A 20,907-nucleotide genomic window follows, 5' to 3' on the forward strand; every position below is an offset into this window, starting at 1 on the left:
TCAGAGCAAAGAGGTGACCTGCCAGTGTCACAAGGCTGGAGTATGGAGGAGCTGTGATTGAGCCCAGGCCTTTCTGTCCCCTGTACCTCAGTGTTTCCCCAGATTGCCTTGAAGACTCTTCCTGGGGAAGGTTATGTTCTAGGACAAAGGGGAAATAATTAATGGGTGACCCTCAGCCCTAGTGGCCTTCCCAGGTGGCTCCATGGTAAAGAATGTGCCTGCCAAGCAGGAGACGTGGGTTCAATCCCTGGGTAGGAAAGATCCCCTGGAGAAAGAAAAGGGCAACCCACTCCAGTATTCTTGGCTGGGAAATCCCACGGACAGGGGAGCCTGGAGGGGTACAGTTCACGGGGTCGCAAAGAGCTGGACACAATTTAGTGACTAAACAACAACTCAGCCCTCGCTTCTTGTGGTTGGAGCAGGCCCTTCCCACACCTCTTCTCAGGAGGGCAGTTCCTCTGAGCTGCTGTGGGGGATGTGGGGCGTGGAGGGAGCCAAGATGTCATGGCAGGGACATTGAAAGGCCCAGCCTTCCCTGGTGGGCCCTGGGGCCCCAGCCAGTGCCCTGTCCTCTGTCCCAGGAGGGCCCGAGCTGCCCCAGCTCTGGTACCCGAGACCTTCCTGGGAGGGGGCTGGGTTGGGGGAACGCAGAGCAAGGATGAAGGCTGGAGCCGGGACCTCAGAGGAGGAGCAGCCTCTACATGGCTTCCTGGGCCCGGGCTGCTCTGGGTTTGCCAGGGTGGGAGGGAGGGTTAGGGACATAACTGGGAGTCTGTCTCAGTGGGGGTGGGGAGTCTAAGCAGTGCAGGGTCTTAGCAAGATTCTGGCAGAACCGCTATGCTTGTCTGCCTCATGCTCGCTACGCCCCCACCCACCCCCCGCTACCCCCCCATCCACCCGTCACCCCTCCTCACCCCCCACCAGCTACACACACTCCCCGCCCCTTCCCTGGAGCCGCCCTTGGCACCAGCCCCAGCAACAGGGCTCAGCTGCTTCAGGCCCTCCCTCTGCGAAAACTCACTCTCAGACAAGCACCCTGTGCCAGGCGGGCACTGCCACTGTGATCTTCCGGAGGGGGCGAGAAGGAAAACTCAGGCTGGTGGAACCAGGTAGAGTTGCTTGCTTTTCTCAAAGAGTTAGGGGAAGGTTTCCCCTCATCCTCTGTACCCAAAATATTAATCAGCTCCTAAAAGCTTATTCCTATCCTTCTAGAGTTTCCTCTTTGTACACAGACACACACACATACACACACATGCTCAAGCACTATTTTTACCAAAATGAGATGCTGTTACATGTTCTATACGGATTATTTCATTTAATCCTAGGTTGTTAATGTCTCTACTTTGCATTTCTGGAAAATGAGGCTCAGAGAGGTTGTGTACTTTTCCTAAGGTCACACAGCTGGTTGAACTGCCTGGCTCCACAGCCTCACTCTGCGTTCTGGGCGTCATCACCTCTGGATGCAGAAGGCCAGCTTTGTCCCTGTTGGGGGGCATTTGGGGGCTGCAGAGCAGGCGGGGCTGGAATTCTGGGCAGAGGCCTGATCTGCCATTCCCTTCTGCTGTGCTGTGAGACTCAAGCCCTGGGGTCAAATTCCAGCCCCACTGTCCTTGTTAAAGCTTTTCAAAAGGGGATTCTATTGCCATTTAATTGTGGCTCTGCCCTTGAAGCAGGCTCACAGCTGTCTATAATAGACAGCTTGACCTTGAATTTCTCTCTCTGGAAGCCCAAGAGATAGAGGCTGCCCCGGGAGGTCTGGAACCTGGGCTCCTCCACAGCGGTGGAACCTCGGCACTTCCTGCCTCCCTCACCTTGATCTCCACTTTTCTGAAGTTCCTTTCAGCCCCGAGGTAAGCTCCTGACTCCTTTCCTGGTCACTGTAGATCGCTGGAGAGGGACGGGGCGGGCGGGGGGAGGGTTGGGGGGAGCCGGGGGTAGGGTGGTGGTGTCAGGGGAATAGGGTTCAGGGCAGCTTAGTGGTCTGGAAGGAAGTGGGAGTTTAAAAACAGGTTCTGGACCCCTTAGACCGGGGTCCGAATCCTGAGCAGGACCTATGCAGTTGTGCAAGGCCCATGCTGCCAAGATTCCCAATTGGTTTTACGGCCTGCCGTTGCTGTCTTGAAATTCTTAATTTTCTGAGTAAGGGGCCCAGCTTTTCCCTGTTGTGCTGGGTCCCACAGATTGCACAGCCAGCCCTGCTACCCGTTATGAGCCATGTGCCCTTGGCAAGTGACTTCTCCTCATTGATCCTCAGTTTTCTCATCCGCAAAACGGAGCCATGCTTCCACCTTTTGCAAGGATTGTGCTGAGAATTCAAACAGAGACTCCAGGCCAAGAGCCAGGCAGCAGTAAGACCACAGCAGGTGTTGTGCCCTGGAAATTGCGGCTGTCTTTCTATAGGGCTCTGTGGGGCCCTACATAGTCGTGTCTGACTCTTTTTGACCTTTTGGACTGTAGCCCCCAAGGCTCCTCTGTCCATGGAATTCTCCAGGCAAGAATGCTGGGGCAGGTTGCCATCTCCTTCTCCAGGGGAATCTTCTCGACCCAGGTATCAGACCTGTGTCTCCTCTGTCTCCCACATTGCAGGCAAATTCTTTAACCTCTGAGCCATCCAGGAAGCCCCATCTGTATGGCCAGACAGGGAGAAATATCTCTGGAGCCACATGCAGCCTGTCTCCCAGTCTTGTTCACGGGTGGGACATTTCAGGCCAAAGATAAACTCCTCCCTGGGAAGTGAATGGTCCCACCACCTGCGCAACCCCCCTGCCTATGGCTATATTGGGTCAAGTGGTTTAGGGCCCTGTGTTGCTGGGAGATGAGGTTACAGAGGAGGGTGAGCCTGGGAAGAGATGAGGGTCTGGTGAGGCTGTTCCAGCAGCTGCTTTCAGCAGAAGGCGGGTCAGTCATGTGCCCTTAATAAATGAAGGCTTAACGCCCAGGGGTGGGGGCGCTGATGGAGCCTCCCCCAGGGCCGCCTCCCTCAGTCTCCCCTCCTGGGACATGGAGGACCCCATGTCCCAGCAAAACTCAACCTTCCAGATGCTTCTAGAATCCCAACTTCATAGCTCAGCAATTTCCCAATGGTGAGACCATGGGCAACTTACTTAACCTCTCTGGGCCTCAGTTTCCCCATCTGCAAAATAGCAGTTAAATGGTCCCCCATGTGGGAAGTGCTTACAAGTGTGCGGGAAGCATTAGACATTGCCACTGCTGGCCTGCCCGCCTCCCCTCCACTCTGAGCCCGTCGCAGGCTCTGAAACGGCAGTGTGGCCGTGGCCTCTCCTTTAGGTGCTTATCGCCTTCAGGATAAAGCCCATACTCCTTATTCCATCTTCTCTGAGCCTCTGTGCAGTGAGCCCTGCCCAGTGTCCATTTCCCCTTCTAGAGTCAACAGCCTCAGGATTTGCCCCGGGAAACCTTCAGCCCCGATGGCAGAGCCCATGATGTGACTGTCAGTCAAGCCAAGGGGCGGGCACATGACCCAGGCTCAGCCAATTGGGCACATTCTCTAAGAACTTGGCCTCTTAAGGATAGAGAAGCTTATGGAAAGAGGTTGGAAGGATTCATTTGGGAGGTTATACCCTGAGTTCCTGCTGTCTGGATCTCCAGGGCTGCCCTGGGACCTGGTCCTCTCTGAACCTGGCTCCAGCCTTTCTTCTGATTCTGTGCAATCCCTCACAGCCTCTTACGGATGTCCTCTTTGTCCAGAGTGGCCCTGTCAGTTTCTGTTGCAGGCATCCCAAGGTCCTGGTGGAGATGCTCTGGATCCTGCTGGCAACTTCCCCAGACATATCCCGGCTTTGACCTTCACCTTCAGCTTTTAAGCATCTTCCTACTGTCATCACAGGGCTTCCCTTGTAGCTCAGTTGGTAAAGAATCTGCCTGCAGTGCAGGTGACCTGGGTCTGATTCCTGGGTCGGGAAAATCCCCTGGAGAAGGAAATGGCAACCCACTCCAGTATTCTTGCCTGGAGAATCCCACGGACAGAGGAGCCTGGCGGGCTACAGTCCATGGGGTCATAAGAGTCAGACGCTACTGAGTGACTAAACCTCCTGTTCCCACAGCCCATGTCTGCCACTACGTGTCTCTGAACATTCGTCTCTGCCGGTCCTTCTGCAGGAAAGCCCTTTCCACCTTACTTCTGCTCACTCATTCTTCTTTTTAAAACTGAAGTATAGTTGATCTACAATGCTGTTTGTTCCAGGTATACAGGAAAGTGACTCAGTTATCCATATGTATCTATTCTAGTTCAGATTCCCTTCCAATAGAGGTTATTACAAGAACTGAGTCGAGTTCCCTGTGCTAGACAGTAGGGCCTTGTTATTATTTTATATATAGTAGTATATATTTGTTAATCCCAAACTCCTAATTTACCTCTCCTCCTCCTTTTCCCTTTGGTAATCCTAACTCTGTTTTCTATGTCTGAAAGTCTGTTTCTGTTTGGTAAATAGTCATTTGTATATTTTTTTAATTCCACATGTAAGTGATGTCTGCCATTTGTCTTTCTCTGACTTACTCCACTTGTTACAATCACCTCTAGGTCCGTCCTCATTCATTCTTATCTTCAAGAACCACCTCATACATGCGTGCTAAGTTGCTTCAGTCATGTCCGACTATTTGCGACCTTGCAACCCCATGTAGCTCGCCAGGCTCCTCTTTCCATGGGATTCTCCAGGCAAGAATACTGGAGTGGGTTGCCTTGCCCTCCTCCAGGGGATCTTCCCAACCCAGGGATCCCACCCACATGTCTTATGTCTCCTGCACTGGCAGGTGGGTTCTTTACCACTAGCACCAACTGGGAAGCCTAAGAACCATCTCAGACACTGTCAAAACTGGGGGCACTTCCTCCACCCCTCCTCCACACACAAGCCCCCACCCCTAGGCCTGGCTCTGACCCTCTGGGCAGCCCCGGGGCTTCTCTCCCTCAGTACCAGCAACCCTTCATCTGAGCCCAAGGCCAGATCCAGGTCCACCTCTGTTTCTCAGTTGGTCTCAACAAATGCTTTCTGGGCTCCAGAACCATGGAGGGTCAGATAGCTCCCTTGGGATCTGCTCAGGGACTCCTCTGCCAGCCAAGACCGAACCCATTGCCTGCTGATGAAGAGTCATGAGGGGAATGCTGAAGAGTACAAGCTGGAGAATTGTCCCAGAATAACAACGAGCCCAGCTCCTCTGGGTTGGCCGTTGCCCCATCCTCAACCTTTGGTCCAGAGCCTGCCCCAGCCTTAGTCATAGCCCCAGCCCCTGCCCAGCTCCAGCCACAGGCCTGACCTCACACCCTGCCCTCAAGCCCAGTCCTGTCTCCGCACCTGAAGAGCCCCTCCCCTACCTCTGCCTTCACTGCAGCCCCTCCTGATGGTCTCCCAGGCGAGACCCTCCCAGGCTGCCCTCTGCAGAGCCCCCGCTCTGATTGAATGGGGCCTCCAGTGGGGAAGGCCTGGCCAGACAACTGGGCAGTGAATGGAACAGGTGTATCAGAGGCAGGCACCATGCCCAGGTCCCCGCCAGTGATGGAGGCCCTGCACCAGGTCACAGGGCTGAGCATTAGGCAGGGGCAGGGCCAGGACCAGGTTTAGGTCCAGAAGTTTCCTTCTGTTCCCCCACCTCCCCTGCCACAGGCCAGGCTTCATCCTTAGCCTTGAGGGGGCTGGGGAGAGAGGGGCTGAACTCTCCATGATTGCTGACTATCCCACCTAGGGAGGTACCCAAGCTATAGCTACCCAGAATCAGGTTAAAGGAAGCAAAAAGAGGAGTCCCAGGACAAGCCAGTAGGATTTGGGAAGCTTGCAAGGTAGGGGTATCAAGAAGATCAGCCTTGAAAGAAGGGTAAAAATAGCCCAAGTTCACCCCCCTCCACCCTGAGGTCACCAACGCCTCTCCACCCCTTCCCCTGGGGAACTGAATCGGGGAGCAAAAGGCCCCCAGGACCTCAGGGAATCAGGCCCTCCACTCCACCCCCAGGTGAATCCTGCAATAGACAACGTCATGAGAACGGAAGCCAGCATTGTGATGTCACAGGTTGGCGATGGCTTTGTGCTCCCGGAGCTGTCGAGTGAGTCAGCCAGGCCTCTTCCTCCTCCGTGTGCTCATGGACCCCTGTCTGACATTGGGGGCTGGAAAATTTGACCCAGTAGACCCACCCCTTCTCACCCTGCTCCTCCCATGCACTGGCCTGGCCCAGCAGGTGGCCAGTGAATGTCACGCTTAGGGAGATCATCTTCTTTTAGCCGTAGCTAGCAAACCAGACTTAGGTGAGTGGCCCAGGAACTCTTTGCAAGGCTGTGTTGAAACTGCCTGTTAACTAGGCCACCTTCCCAGCTTGACCGTGAGCTTATTCCATGTGTCTACCTCGGTCTAGCTCTGTGGATGCTCAGAGTATATGATGTCAGTTAAATGCATAAATGGTTGACAGGATGATTGGGGAGAGACAGATGACAAAGGGGCCTCCTCCCTCTGTGGGCTACTCTCTGAGCTTGCCTCAGCTCTACCCCCTTGGACTCTTTCCTGAATTCTCTTGGAAGCCAGCACATGTTGGAAGTCCCAGGCATCTTGGTGCCCATGGGTCTTGACGGTCCCCATTATGGTGTGACAATGATGATGGTGCCACTGCAGAATGGCACCTTTGGTCCCTCCAGAGCTGGAGGCACTGCTCAAAGGCCCCAGACTTTGAATTTAATAAAACTGGAGTCCAAATCAGCCCTGCTGTACATCCTCGAGCTGGTCACAGGGGTCCCCTCTGAACCTCGGTTTCCTTTTCTAGGAAGCAAGACTGGAACCTGACTTTTGAGGACCATCAGGAGGACTGGAAGAGAAAGCTACTGCCTTGACTGTTGTCGTGGACACCCACCTCCTTCCTGCCTGGCCCACGTGGCCCCATCGTCCAAAGTCGCCCAAGGTGGTGCGGCGGCGATGCCGGCGGCCAGGGATGCAGGCCAGGAGGCTGGCCCGAGTGATTCCGGCAACAAGGACAGGGACCTGCAGGTGCTGTTCCAGGAACTCTGCCAACTGCAGGCCAAGTACGACTTGTCCCGAGCCCCGCTGTGCCCCGGGCCCCGGCCCCAGGGCCACCTACGGTGGACTAAGCGGCTGGGACTGAGCAAAAATGCCTGAGGGAGCAATGGAAAAATTCCTCAAGGGCAAGGAAATGGCCAGGGGGTGGGGGATGCCTGGGAGTAAGTCAGGAGGGGTAGCTGAATTGTGAGTAGCGAGGGGTGGGGGCGCATAACTCTCCCTTTTTGACGTCAGGCTTTGGCTGGTCCCAGGCCCTGCACAAGCTCAGTCTCGCAGCATGAAGGCAGGGCTGTGGGTGGCCATCCCCATGCACCTGTCAATTCAGCCTTTCCAAAATCAACGTGCGAGGCTGCTGCCCTGGCTCCAAGCAGACGCCCTGGGTCCTTGCCCAGAGAGGCCCTTCATATCAGGCTGCCCACGAAAGCCTGAATTGGGTGCAAAAGGATGCATCTGTGAGTGATTTTTTGGAGAGAAGGTCCAACCCATCCATCATACTCTCACAGGGCTTCCAACCCCAACAATGTTTAGCATTGTGGCTCACCCCACATGGTATTTGCAGAGGGGAAGACCATTCTTTCTTGCATTTTTCAGGATGGTGTGGATGAGAAAATAGGGTCTGAGATGCAGAGTGGCTTGCCCTGGGGCACTCAGTGGTCACTCAAAGATACCTACCATGGCCCTGTCCCCCTCTGCCCGTTGCCCTTGACTGCTGACCTTGAATGGGCCCAGAGCAGGAGACTCATCTTGCTTGGTGATGCCCTTGACTGTCAAGCATGGCTGGGCAGTCGCATGTGGCCATCTCCCCTCTGGGGGCTGCTGGGGCCCCAACCTCAGATGTGCTGGGCGTCCCAGACCTGGTCCCCACCTTCCTGTGAGGAACTAGTTACCCCTGTTACACATGGCCCACCCAGGCAGAGAGGTCAAACCCCTGGCCAGATCATCGGCTAGCGGGGACTCAGGCCATCTGCCACCTGCTCAGCCTGCAGGAGGGGCTCCGTAGACCCCACGCCAGAAAGTTTCAGCCTTGCTTTTCCCCCAGGTCTCCTTTCTTATGGCCTGACAGCAGGCATCTGTTTGACCTATGACTCAGTTTACTCAGCAATAAAATGGGGGTGGAGAGACGCAGTCAGTGGCCCACTGATGGGGACAGTGACTGGTCCAGCCCAGATCCACACAGCTCCAGAGACAGGCCCTTGCCAGGGGTCACGGCCTGGGGGTCTCCACACCACGTCCTCACATCTGGGTCACTCTACAGGCAGAGGAAGCTGAAGAGGGAGGTGGAGAAGCACAAGCTTTTTGAAGACTATCTGATCAAGGTCCTTGAGAAAATCCCCAAGGGTACGTATAGAGCTTTCGCAGAAGGCCTGTCCTCTCTGCGACCACCTCCCAGCCCGGGACCGGGGGACGTGTGACCCCAGTGAACCTCGAGCTCACCTGCTGCATGGGAACCCACAGGACTGTTTCACCGTGGTCGAGCCAGCCTGGCCACCAGCCGTGTGACCTGTGTGGCAAGTCCTCAGCGTCTCTGTACAGTGAGAACAATGAGAGTTCTGTGGCCTGGATCACATTTCATCATCATGTACTGGGTTGGCCAAAAATTCCCTCAGGTTTTCCTGTACCATCTTAAGGGAAACCCCGAATGAACTTTCTGGCCACCCCCAAATCGCAGTGCCTGATGTTCAGCTAGCATCCAGGAAATGTCAGCTATTGTTATTATCTCATTTGTCTTGGTTTTGCTCTTAGGAGCCAAAATTACAGACATCTGAAATGGATTTCTGTGTTTCGTTTGATCGTGGTTTGCACCAGAATCCACTGTGATCAGTGCTGGAAACTTGGTAGGAAAGGGAAGGGAAGTCATAGTTACATATTTGTATTATTATCATCATATTATTATCATATTATTGTGCCATCAATAATAAAATAACTATTATTGTTTATGAAATATTTACTCTGTGCTAAGCTATAACTCCTCCTTATGAGGTTCCAGGGCTTCCCAGGTAGCTCAGTGGTAAAGAATCTGCCTGTCAAAGAAAGAGATGCAGGAGGCGCAGGTTTGATCCCTGGGTCAGGAAGGTCCCCTGGAAAAGGAAATGGCACTCCAGTATTCTTGCCTGGAGAATCCCACGGACAGTGGAGCCCGGCAGGCTACGGTCCATGGGGTTGCAAACAGTTGGATATGACTGGGTGACTGAGCAGGCATACACATAGGAGCTTCTGGGAACTGTGTTACCCAGGCTCAGAGACGTTAAGGGACTTACCCAAGGTCACCCAGCCAGGAAGTGGTGGAGCTGGGTCTCAGACTTTGGTCTATCTGATTTCAGAGCCACTGTGCTGAGTGCTCTTGAGCTGTGGGAGCCCCAGGGACTCTGCCCTGGAGGTCAGGGAAGGCTTCCTGGAGGAGGGGGCCACTCATGGAGCTCAAAGTTTTTCAGCAAAGGGGACCAGCGTTGCAGGCAAAGGAAACAGCACAAACGTAGGCTGGAGCCCCGCGTGGTGGGTTTGGGGCTGGTGAGTTCCAGTGTGCTGGAACACCAGGGCCTGGCAGGGGCTGCTGGGAGGTGCGATTGGAAGGTTGAGCAGAACCAGAGAGCCTTGAGCACCGAGCCAAGAAGGGGTGCAGGGCTCCGGGCCGAGCACAGGTCTTAATGTGGACCCAGCGCCCACGGCTGCTGCCAGCAGCCTGCGAGGTTGGGGTCCTCCTAATTCAGCCATGCAATCCTGTTCAACCCACCCAGAAGGAGCAAACACCAAGGCTGGGGCCTGTTCGCTCAGGGCAGCAACGACCCCTGTCCTCTTCCTGCAGGCTCCCCCAGCCAGCAGTTTCTCCTTCGGGTTCCAGGGGGTGGGGCAGGGCGTGGGGAGTCTCCTGCCTCATTTGACAGCGATCCAGAATCCTCATTCAATCCAGAATCCTTGCAGCCTTTCAAATGCTGAGGCTTCCCCTGAAGGGACAGGAGGTGGCTGATGGAGCCTTCTCAACTCTAGGGCTCCAGCTGACAGCAGTCCCCCTGCCACCCACCTTGCGAGCATCACTGCAGGGGGCTGGTAAGCGCTGGGCATTCTGTGCCCACCCATCCTGCCACGCACTGTCTCCGTAGGCTACAACCAAGGGGAGGAGCCAGAGGAAACCCCGGTGGCGGCCATGGTGGAGCACTACGGGAAGCTCTTCGCAGTCAGCCAGGACATCCAGAAGCGTCTTGAGGCCTTCCTCGAGATGAACCAGGCCGTCCACAAGAGTCTGGAGTCTCTAGAGGAGGGCCACAGGGCTCTGATCCCGGTAACAGCTGCCTGAAGCCTGGCCCATCCCCCTGGGCAGAGAACTAGGGTGTAGGCACCCACCGCCTTCTGCACCCCAGGAGGCTTAGAGCAGGGGTGGGCTGCTGGGAATCTGGGTGAGGCTGTCACTCCAGAGCCTTGTTCTGAATCCCTTTCCCTCCGCTTCTGCTGGGTATCTCCCCTGGAACACTCAGCTTATACTTAAAAAGTAATCTTTGTGGTAGAAAAGTCAGGAATGCTAGATTCAGACAGATTGAGGTTCAAATTCCCATTCAGCCTCTGACTAGCTGCATGACCCTGGGCACAACCCTCTCTGAGTCTCAGTTTCTTCAACTGTGAAATGGGTGCAATACAACCTAGCTGGTAGGCAGTTGTGAGACACCGAACAGAAACTGTCTCAGAGTAAATGCCCCCAGAGGTTATCTCTCTCATATTTGGTTTATCTTCTAATAAATTCAACTTTCACCCCAAGGGATGGGCATTCCATGCAGAAGAAACTTCCCGGCAAAGGCATGGCATGATGAATTTTTGTGCTGCAGCTGGGGCTTGGAGACACGAGAGGACAGAGGATAGGGATGTGGAGAGGGAGAAAATAGGAAAAGAGAGGCTGACGGGTTGGTTGATTCTTTCAAGGACCTGGCTTGGAGTTTGCAGCCAGTCTCTGCCCCCTAGTGGTAGCACTGAAAACCTACACCATCTTTTATCTTTTTATCTTTTTTTTTTTTTTTTTTTCCTTTGAGGAGGTTCAGTTCAGTTCAGTTGCTCAGTCGTGTCCACTCTTTGTGACCCCATGGACTGCAGCACACCAGGCCTCCCTGTCCATCACCAGCTCCTGAGTTTACCCAAACTCATGTCCACTGAGTCGGTGATGCCATCCAACCATCTCATCCTCTGTTGTCCCCTTCTCCTCCTGCCCCCAATCCCTCCCAGCATCAGGGTCTTTTCCAATGAGTCAACTCTTCATATGAGGTGGCCAAAGTATTGACGTTTCAGCTTCAGCATCAGTACTTCCAGTGAACACCCAGGACTGATTTCCTTTAGGATGGACTGGTTGGCTCTCCTTGCAGTCCAAGGGACTCTCAGAAGTCTTCTCCAACACCACAGTTCAAAAGCATCAATTCTTCGGCACTCAGCTTTCTTCACAGTCCAACTCTCACGTCCATACATGACCACTGGAAAAACCATAGCCTTGACTAGACGAACCTTTGTTGGCAAAGTAATGTCTCTGCTTTTTAATATGCTGTCTAGGTTGGTCATAACTTTCCTTTCAAGGAGTAAGCATCTTTTAATTTCATGGCTGCAATCACCATCTGCAATGATTTTGGAGCCCCCAAAAGTAAAGTCAGCCACTATTTCCACTATTTCCCCATCTATTTCCCATGAAGTGATGGGACCAGATGCCATGATCTTCGTTTTCTGAATGTTGAGTTTTAAGCCAACTTTTTCCCTCTCCTCTTTCACTTTCTTCAAGAAGCTCTTTAGTTCCTCTTCACTTTCTTCCATAAGGGTGGTGTCATCTGCATATCTGAAGTTATTGATATTTCTCGCGGCAATCTTGATTCCAGCTTGTGCTTCCTCCAACCCAGCGTTTCTCATGATGTCCTCTGCATAGAAGTTAAATAAGCGGGGTAACAATAGACAGCCTTGACATACTCCTTTTCCTATTTGGAACCAGTCTGTTGTTCCATGTCCAGTTCTAACTGTTGCTTCCTGACCTGCATATAGGTTTCTCAAGAGGCAGGTCAGGTGCTCTGGTATTCACATCTCTTTCAGAATTTTCCACAGTTGATTGTGATCCACACAGTCAAAGGCTTTGGCATAGTCAATAAACCAGAAATAGATGTTTTTCTGGAACTCTCTTGCTTTTTCCATGATCCAGCGGATGTTGGCAATTTGATCTCTGGTTCCTCTGCCTTTTTTAAAACCAGCTTCAACATCAGGAAGTTCACGGTTCACGTATTGCCGAAGCCTGGCTTGGAGAATTTTGAGCATTACTTTACTAGCATGTGAGATGAGTGCAATTGTGCAGTAGTTTGAGCATTCTTTGGCATTGCCTTTCTTTGAGATTGGAATGAAAACTGACCTTTTCCAGTCCTGTGGCCCCTGCTGAGTTAAGGGACACTGTGAAAAGCACTTAACATGCTTTATCTCATTCAAATCTCACCCCAGCTCCCCAAGGTAGGTGCTTCTATTCCTAGAGCTGAGACTAGGGGAGGTGAGTGAGGTGTGCAAGTGCAATATCGGACCCCAACTTTATTGAAAATTTTAATATTTTGCTCATCGTACATTATTTTTTGCATTAACTTTGATTTTAAAAAACATTGCATTAAAATATTGATATTAATTCTGAGCTAAGTGTTGCACTTTAGTCCCAGGCAGGCTATTTTTCTCATTTTCAAAGTAAGGAAACTAGGGCTCAGAAAAGTGAGGAGTCATGTATATCCTGAGTCCCCCAAAACAGCCTCACGGGGCCTGGTGTGGGAGTGTGCCCAGCGCAGCCTGTGCCCCAGAGGTCTTCACAGCCTTATCCCTGACCCAGGGCCCTCCCAGCAGCCCCTGCAGCTGGAAGGGCCCAGACAGGTGGTTTTGCTTATGGAGAGTGAAACAGGGTTCTAGGAGCTGAGCTGGGATTCAAACCCCAGTCGGCCTGAAAAGTGAAAGTGTTTGTCACTCAGTAGAGCTTTCCTGGTGATTCAGAGGTTAAAGCATCTGCCTGCAATGTGGGACACCTGGGTTCGATCCCTGGGTCGGGAAGATCCCCTGGAGAAGGAAATGGCAACCCACTCCAGTATTCTTGCCTGGAGAATCCCATGGATGGAGGAGCTTGGTGGGCTACAGTCCACGGGGTCGCAAAGAGTCAGACATGACTGAGCGACTTCACTTTCTCTCTTTCATGTCTGACTCTTTGCGACCGCGTGGACTGTAGCCTGCCAGGCTCTTGTGTCCATAGAATTCTCCAGGCAAGAAATACTGGAGTGGGTTGCTATGCCCTCCTCCAGGGGATCTTTCCGACCACGGGATCGAACCTGGGTGTCCCGCATTGCAGGCAAATTCTTTGCCACCTGAGCCACCAGAGAACACCTAGACATACCTTCCCCTACGTCTCCTGGTGCTTTGAATGGCTCTGACCCCCTCAGAACTTTCTGATCCCCGAACTTTCCACTCCCCACCCCCATCCTTGCTCAGACCATCCTGAGCACTGAGCTCCTGGACCAGGCCCAGTGCAGATGCCCCTGGGGAGGGTCTGCTGCACCGAAGTGACCCAACCACCCTCACCGTAGCGCCTCAAGATTCGGCTGTGCCAGCTGCAGAGGAGGTGTCACCGCAAGCAGGAGCAGTGGCAGCAGCTGGAACACGGGGTCACCCACCAGAAAGACATGGGCAGCTGTGAGGTGAGCTCAGTCCTCTGGGCGGGGTGGGGGTGGGGCAAGAGCTGGGGGCTGCTGCCTCCTCCATAATATCAGCCCCCAACACACACACACACACACACATCGCTTACCCACTTCTCCCTCGTGGCTTGTTGTTGTTGTTCAGTTGTATCCGACTCTTTGTGACGCCATGGATTGCAGCACGCCAGGCTTCCCTGTCCTTCCCCATCTCCCAGGGTTTGCCCAAGTTCATGTCCATCCAGTCGCTGATGCCATTCATCCATCTCTTCCTCTGTCTTTCCCTTCTCCTGCCTTCAGTCTTTCGCAGCATCAGGGTCTTTACTAATGAGTCAGTCCTTCGCATCAGGTGGCCAGACTAGAGGAGCTTCAGCTTCAGCATCAGTCTTTCCAGTAACTATTCAGGGTTGATTTCCTTTAGGATTGACTGCTCTGATCTGGTGGCTATTAGTTGTCAAAGGGCTTCTCTAAGATGAGGCAGATGCTGAGGCCACAGGCCGTTAAGGTAGCTGGGATGCCCCCATTCAGGCATGTGCACTCCTAAATAATGTGATTCTTATTCATATTCTATTTCACCTTGGAGAAGAGTGATGCTCAGAAAGAATAAGTCAGGGCTGAAGTCAAGGGACTTGAAGCTATGGTTTTCCCAGTAGTCATGTATGGATGTGAGTGTTGGACTATAAAGAAAGCTGAGCACCGAAGAATTGATGCTTTTGAACTGTGGTGTTGGAGAAGTCTCTTGAGAGTCCTTTGGACTGTGAGGTGATCCAACCAGTCCATCCTAAAGGAAATCAGTCCTGAATATTCATAGGAAGGACTGATGCTGAAGCTGAAACTCCAATACTTTGGCCAGTTGGTGTGAAGAACTGACTCATTGGAAAAGACCCTGATGCTGGGAAAGATTGAAGGCAGGAGGAGAGGGGGACAACAGAGGATGAGATGGTTGGATGCCATCATTGACTCAATGGACATGAGTTTGAGACAGCTCTGGGAGTTGGTGATGGACAGGGAAGCCTGGCGTGCTGCAGTCCATGGGACTGCAAAGAGTCAGACATGACTGAGCGACTGAACTGAACTGAAGTCAGGGGCCAAGATTTCTGGGTTTAATCCTTTGCTTCTCTTTTCTGGGCTGGGGAATGTGGACTAGTTACCCTCTGAACACCTCCTGGGTCCTCCCCATGCCAGAGTCTGCACCCAACTAGCCTTGGGGTTTGCTGGGAGGAGGTGGGGAAGCCAGGCTGGGGAACAGGGCAGTGCTGGGCACACCCCACGTGGGCAGGGTGCAGTCGGTGAATGTGGGACCTTCTCGGGCCCCGTGGGAGACTAGTTTGGATGACACAAGCATTGGAGTCCATGGGCTTCTACTCCCAGCCAAGGAGCCCTGAGGGGGAGCTGGATCGGCCACAGTTTACAGAGCCTATTCTGGGTCTTTCTCTTTAAGGTGGGAAGCAAAGAAGCCTCAGCTGATGACTCTGAAGACCTGAAGTGCGGGACTCTGGAGCTGCCCCGAGTGAGGAGCCCTGTGTTCCTCCACGTCCCCCCCCAAACAAGCCCGTCCATTGGGTGTGGACCTCAGGTGTCCCCAGCCGGGAGGACCCTCTGGAGAGCCAGTCCATCCTGTGTCCCTCTTTGCAGGGGAGGATACTCTGGCTCCGGGGAGTGGAGGGACTCATCCCAGCCCCTTTGGGTGTGGAGCACAGACCGAGATGAGAAGGCTGGCTCCAGGATGCCTATCTGGCCTGAGCAAGGTGGGGAGAGGGGGCAGGGGATTCTAAGAGGGGGCCCCAGCCTGCTCGCCTTCCTGCAGAACGAGCTGCTCAACTACGTGCAAGTGACCATCAATGACATGGTCCAGCACTGCTGCTCTGCCCAAGCTGTGCCCAGGGGCATGGGCCTCTTCTCCAAGCTTGACCTGATCCAGGTGAGGACTTGTGCTCCCCAGGCAGGCTTCGACCTGAGCCTGTCCTGGGCCTCGGCTCCTGGTGTGTCCGTGATGAGCTGCCCTGTTGGCCCTTCCCTCCCTGGCTGCATGGTGCCTGCATGTGTGGGTCTTGGGGTCTTTTTTAGCCTCTCAACAAACTTGTAGTGAGCACCTATTGGTGCTGGGTCAGAGAGTTATAAAGGAACTCCTGCCCTGCCTGGTCTTAATGTGTAGTCCCACTTTGTTACATCACATACACACACACAAACACACATGGGGTACACACTCATATACATAGTCATATGGTCTCGCCGAACACCCTGCAATATCCATGAAACTTACACTGATACACCTGCAAACCAACACACCAAGATGCTCACAGATGTGGTCATATATTTGCACAGCGAGGGACATTTCAGTGACTAAGGGAGCCTCAGTGCTCCCGATGAGCACTGATGAGCTCCCGATGAGCACTGATAAGCTCCCGATGAGGACCGAGCGGTCCTCATCTTAAACTTCAGGGTCTCCTCAAGTCCGCTGAGCTTTGCCTTCTCACTGGGAGGGTCCCCACCCAGGGTCCCCACCCCCATCAGTCGTCCACACCCCCATCAGTCATAATGCTGATGCTGCAAAAGTGGAGGTCAGGTCATCAGACTGGCTTCCACCAATGACAGCATACCTTGTTTTAGTTTTAATAATACCTTTAATGAGATATACTTCCAGTGCCCTAAGATTTACCCATTCAGAGTGCTCACTTCACTCTTTTCAGTACAGTCAGAACTGCACCATCATTCGTAGTATCTCATTCCTGAATCCTTTTGCTACTCCCCCAAATGATACATTTTGTGTCTGGTTTCTTTCACTTTGCATAATGTCTTCATTATATAAATCATTCCCTTGTATGACTGAATAATACTCCATTGTATGGGCAGACCACTCTTGTTTATCCAGGAGGCAACTGATGGGCATTTGGGTTGTCTTCATTTGGTGGCTCTTATAAATATGCCTCTATTGCCCATGTTCTTTAAAAAATATTTATTTATTTGGCTGCACTGAGTCTTAGTTGCAGCACGGGGGATTTTTTGATCTTCATTGCAACATGTATGATCTTTTAAAGTGGCAGCATGTGGGATCTAGTTCCCTGACCAGAGATCAAACCTGGGCCCCCTGCCTTGGGAGTGAGTCTAAGCCACTGAACCACCAAGAAAGTCCCCATGGCCATGTACTTGTGTGAACATAACTTTCTCAATTATCTTGGGTAAATGCTTAGGAGTGGAATTTCTGATTCACGTGGTAACTCTATGTTTAACGTTTTGAGGAACTGGTTTCCAAAGTGGCTGTGTAATTTTACAATCCTGTGAGCAAAGTATGAGACGTCCAGTGTCTTCATATCCTTGTTAACACTCGATGGTCTGTCTCTGATAATTTAGCCATCCTAGTGGATCTCTTGCCTGGAAAATCCCATGGACGGAGGAGCCTGGTGGGCAGCAGTCCATGGGGTCGCTAAGAGTCGGACACGACTGAGCAACTTCACTTTCACTTTTCACTTTCAGGCATTGGAGAAGGAAATGGCAACCCACTCCAGTGTTCTTGCCTGGAGAATCCCAGGGACAGGGGAGCCTGGTGGGCTGCCATCTATGGGGTCACACAGAGTCAGACATGACTGAAGTGACTTAGCAGCAGCAGTGGATATAAAATGGTATTTCATTGTGATTTTGATTTTAATCTCTCTGATGATGAATAATGTGGAACATGAATATTTGTCTATTGTCCATTTGCATATCTTCTTTGGAGAAATGTCTACTCAGATCCTTTTCCCATTTTTTAAACTGGATTATTTGTCTTTTTTATTGTCGAGTTGTAAATATTCTTTACATACTCTGAATATAAGTTCCTTATCAAATATATTATTTGAAAATATTTTCTCTCATTCTACTGGTTGTCTGTTTACTTCGATGATGTCCTTTAGAGCACAAAGATTTCAATTTTGATGAAATCCAATGTACATATTTTTATTTTAGTTACTTGGGCTTTACGCATCATATCTAAAAAACTATTGCCTAATCCAAGGTCATGAAGATTTATATCTAAGTTTTCTTATAAGATATTTGTAGTTTTAGGTTTGGGATGTAATTTTAGTTAATTTTTGTATATGGTATCAAATGGGGGTCCAATTTCATTATTTTGCATAAGGATATTCAGTTGTCCTGTTACCATTTGCTGAAAGGACTACTCTTTCCTCATTGAATTGCCTCCTCATCCTTGTCAAAAATCAACTGGCTGCAAATGTGAAGGTTTATTTCTGGACTCTTAATCCTATTCCGTTGGTCCTCACATCTGTGCTTAGCCAATACCGCACTGTCTGGATCACTGTAGCTTTGTAGTAAGTTTTATAATTGGGAAGTGCATCTTCCAGCTTTGTTCTTCCTTTTTTTTTTTTCTTTTTGAGGTTATTTGACTCTTGTAACAGCATGTCTTGTTTTGTGTGTAATTTCAACATCTGTGTGGGTTTCAGGCTCAGTGTGACCAAGGCTCAGTGGCACCACAGGGACCGTCCTTTCCACCCTCCCCTATTTCCCCTTCAGCGCTGGCTTCATCCTAAGCCGTCACTTGCTTTCCTCATTCATGGCAGGTTCAGTGGACTAGTTTGAATTCAGGATTGTTAGTGCCTCTGGGACCTGCTGCCGCCTGCTAAGTTGCTTCAGTCGTGTCCGACTCTTTGCAACTCAATGGACGGTAGCCCACCAAGATCCTCTGTCCATGGGATTTATCAGGACACTGGGGGGAGGGTGGGCAAGTCCCAGGGCCTGTGTTGTCCAGCAGTGATGGTCCACAGTGCGTGAGGCTGCGTCTTAATTGAGAAGAACTTCTCACAAGAATGCCATGGGCAGTATCAGGACCACCTTGCTCCGTGGCACAGCTCACACTGAACGCCACATATTTGGCATCCCCTGGGGTATACCTCCTTCATGTTGGACACTAATGAACATTTGAGAAAGGGCTCATTTGCTCTTATACTCACAGTGCATTAATTTCATCTTCTTTCCAAGAAAAAGGAGGAAATTACCCAGTGATGTCAAGGGGTCCTAAGGATCTCCCTCAGCAATCAATCAGTCAAGACTTATAGTCACACTCTTATGCCCGGGAAAGAGTTAGAGGTAGAGGAAATAAAAGTCACCGGGCCTTTAAGAAGTGAGTGCCCCTCAGAGAGAGAGAGGGGCTGTGGGCAGTCAGGGTGGGCTCCTTGGAGGAAGTGGTGAGAAGAGGCAACCGCATTCAGGAAGCCACACAAGGACCTGGACTCAGCCATCCACCTCTGCCACTGCTGGGCTGTGTTGTTTCAGGAAAACCACTTAACCTCTCTGAACCCCAGTTTGCTCACTTGCCAGTTGGCATTAATACCACATCCTTGTTGGGGCCCTTGTGAAAGGACGTGCAGGTCAACCTTTGGTGGTGGTTTGGTGTCTGGGAAGTGGCGTCCAGGGCCGGCGCCCAGTCAGGTGCCAGAGATTTCTTTTTCCTTCCAGGAATTCATGTTGGACAAAATGGAGACTGTGAGATTCGTCTCACTGCTCACGGGACCCATTGTGTGCTGGACAGCAAACAACCCCAAGGACCAGGGCCTCAGAAGCTACCCCAGGCCCTTCAGGAAACATTCCGCGAGTGAAGACTCAACCCCCAGGAGCCTCTTCCCCAGCACCCAGACCTCAGAGTGCTTCAGCCTATGCTGAGGCAGCCCGGGGCCTCCAGGCTGCCAGCATCACGACCAAATCCCTACCTGCTTGGCCTCTTTTCTTTACCCACCTGGGCTCCTGGGTTGGGGGGTGGGGGCGGCGGCAGAGGGGTGGGGAGGGAGTGTGGGTGGCCAGCAGGCGGGGGCGGGGCAGTGAGAGAGCAGAATTGGATCCTGAGGCCAGGAGGGGCTGAGGGGGCGCTGTTCCCCACATTTGGGGACTGATAGGGATCAAGGTGGGGCTTCCCTGGTAGCTCAGCTGGTAAAGAATCCGCCTGCAATGCAAGTCGGGAAGATCCCCTGGAGAAGGGACAGGCTACCCACTCCAGTATTCTTGGGCTTCCCTGGTGGCTCAGATGGTCAAGAATAGCCTGCAATGTGGGAGACCTGGGTTCGATCCCTGGGTTGGGGAAGATCTCTCAGACGAGGGCATGGCAACCCACTCTGGTATTCTTGCCTGGAGAAGCCCCATGGACAGAGGAACCTGTCGGGGCTACAGTCCAAGGGGTCGCAAAGAATTGGACATGGCTGAGCGACTAAGCACAGCACAGCACAGGGATCAAGGTGAGGCCTGCCTGGGACCATGGACAAGCGAAGGGGGTCGGGGGGAAGGTCCCGAGCTGGAGGCAGGAGCCAGGTGGGAGGTACCAAGCTGGAGATCTGTACCGGAAGTGAGGGATGCATTTCTCACTATTGTGAGTGGATCTGTTCGAGACCAGGGAGCTTTGGATAAATGTCTGATTATTGGGAACACAGGAGTCACAGGAGACGCCCAGAGCCATAGGATGCATGGGAGCTGGCCTGACCCACAGCAGGGTGGAGGGAACTCAGTTTGCAGGGGGACATCTCATCACTGGCTCCCAAAAGCTGGATACCAAGCCAGGGCCTACTGCCCACCCAAGGGTCCCGGAGCTTCCTGGCATGAGTGCTATTCTCAGGGAGACCAGGGCAAGGCAATGCGCTTCTCGGGGCTGGTTTTCCCACCTTGGGTGGGAAATTGGGTGTGAGGATGTCTAAGGGAGTCCCTGTTCCAGTCTGAAGTTCTTAGGTCAAGGTTGGAAAGACTTGCTCTGCATGGATGCACTGGCTCGGTGTCACTGAGCCACGGGAGTAAAATCATCCTAGTGGCCACCGCAGCCCCGGGGATCTGCTGGTGTTGACTGACTTAGGTAAATGTTGAAAGTTCAGAGCAACTGATTTGCAGCAAACAGTGGCATGTCAGCAAGTTACCTTTCATGGGGGAGTTTCAGAAGAGATGATGCAATTCCTTCAATAAGCAACACGGCACTGATGTTCTCCAAGTACTGTTGGGAGAGATGACGGGAGGTTCGGAGGGAGGGAGGGTGGGGTGGGCCCCTGAGTAGGACCTGGCCACTAAATTAATTAGGGAAGCTGAATATAAGAAAGGAGGTGATGTCGGGTCAGGTCTTAAGAGCAGTTTGCACCAAAAGGGTGAGGGCGCTGCAGAGAAAGCATCGTTTCGAGTTTCTGACTCTTGGGCCTTTGGAGCCAAGAGAACATCCCGGGTAAAGCTTGAGCCAGATTTCAGAAGAGAGAGGTGAGGGGAGGGCTGGAGGAAG

General features: G+C 52.3%; 1 protein-coding gene across 1 annotated transcript; it reads left to right on the forward strand.

Annotated features, from left to right (window-relative positions):
* The first annotated feature begins 1,042 nt into the window (after positions 1-1,042).
* On the forward strand, positions 1,043-19,325 carry CCDC197 (coiled-coil domain containing 197). Its single transcript, XM_052659539.1, has 9 exons — positions 1,043-1,109; positions 1,727-1,850; positions 6,761-7,016; positions 8,267-8,349; positions 10,110-10,288; positions 13,569-13,679; positions 15,115-15,183; positions 15,481-15,594; positions 19,122-19,325. The coding sequence occupies exons 3-9, from the start codon at positions 6,910-6,912 to the stop codon at positions 19,323-19,325; spliced, it is 867 nt and encodes a 288-aa protein (XP_052515499.1). The 5' UTR covers positions 1,043-1,109; positions 1,727-1,850; positions 6,761-6,909.
* Positions 19,326-20,907: the final 1,582 nt, after the last annotated feature.

The sequence above is a fragment of the Budorcas taxicolor genome, chromosome 21 (genome assembly GCF_023091745.1).
Source record: "Budorcas taxicolor isolate Tak-1 chromosome 21, Takin1.1, whole genome shotgun sequence".
NCBI classification, from domain to species: Eukaryota; Metazoa; Chordata; class Mammalia; order Artiodactyla; family Bovidae; genus Budorcas; species Budorcas taxicolor.

Excerpts from the sequence above, each read along its gene's own strand:
- CCDC197 (XM_052659539.1), top strand. The coding sequence starts at position 6,910 with ATGCCGGCGGCCAGGGATGCAGGCCAGGAGGCTGGCCCGAGTGATTCC. Across the intron at positions 8,350-10,109 it reads CCTTGAGAAAATCCCCAAGG|GCTACAACCAAGGGGAGGAG; the intron begins GTACGTATAGAG and ends CTGTCTCCGTAG. Across the intron at positions 10,289-13,568 it reads GCCACAGGGCTCTGATCCCG|CGCCTCAAGATTCGGCTGTG; the intron begins GTAACAGCTGCC and ends CCCTCACCGTAG.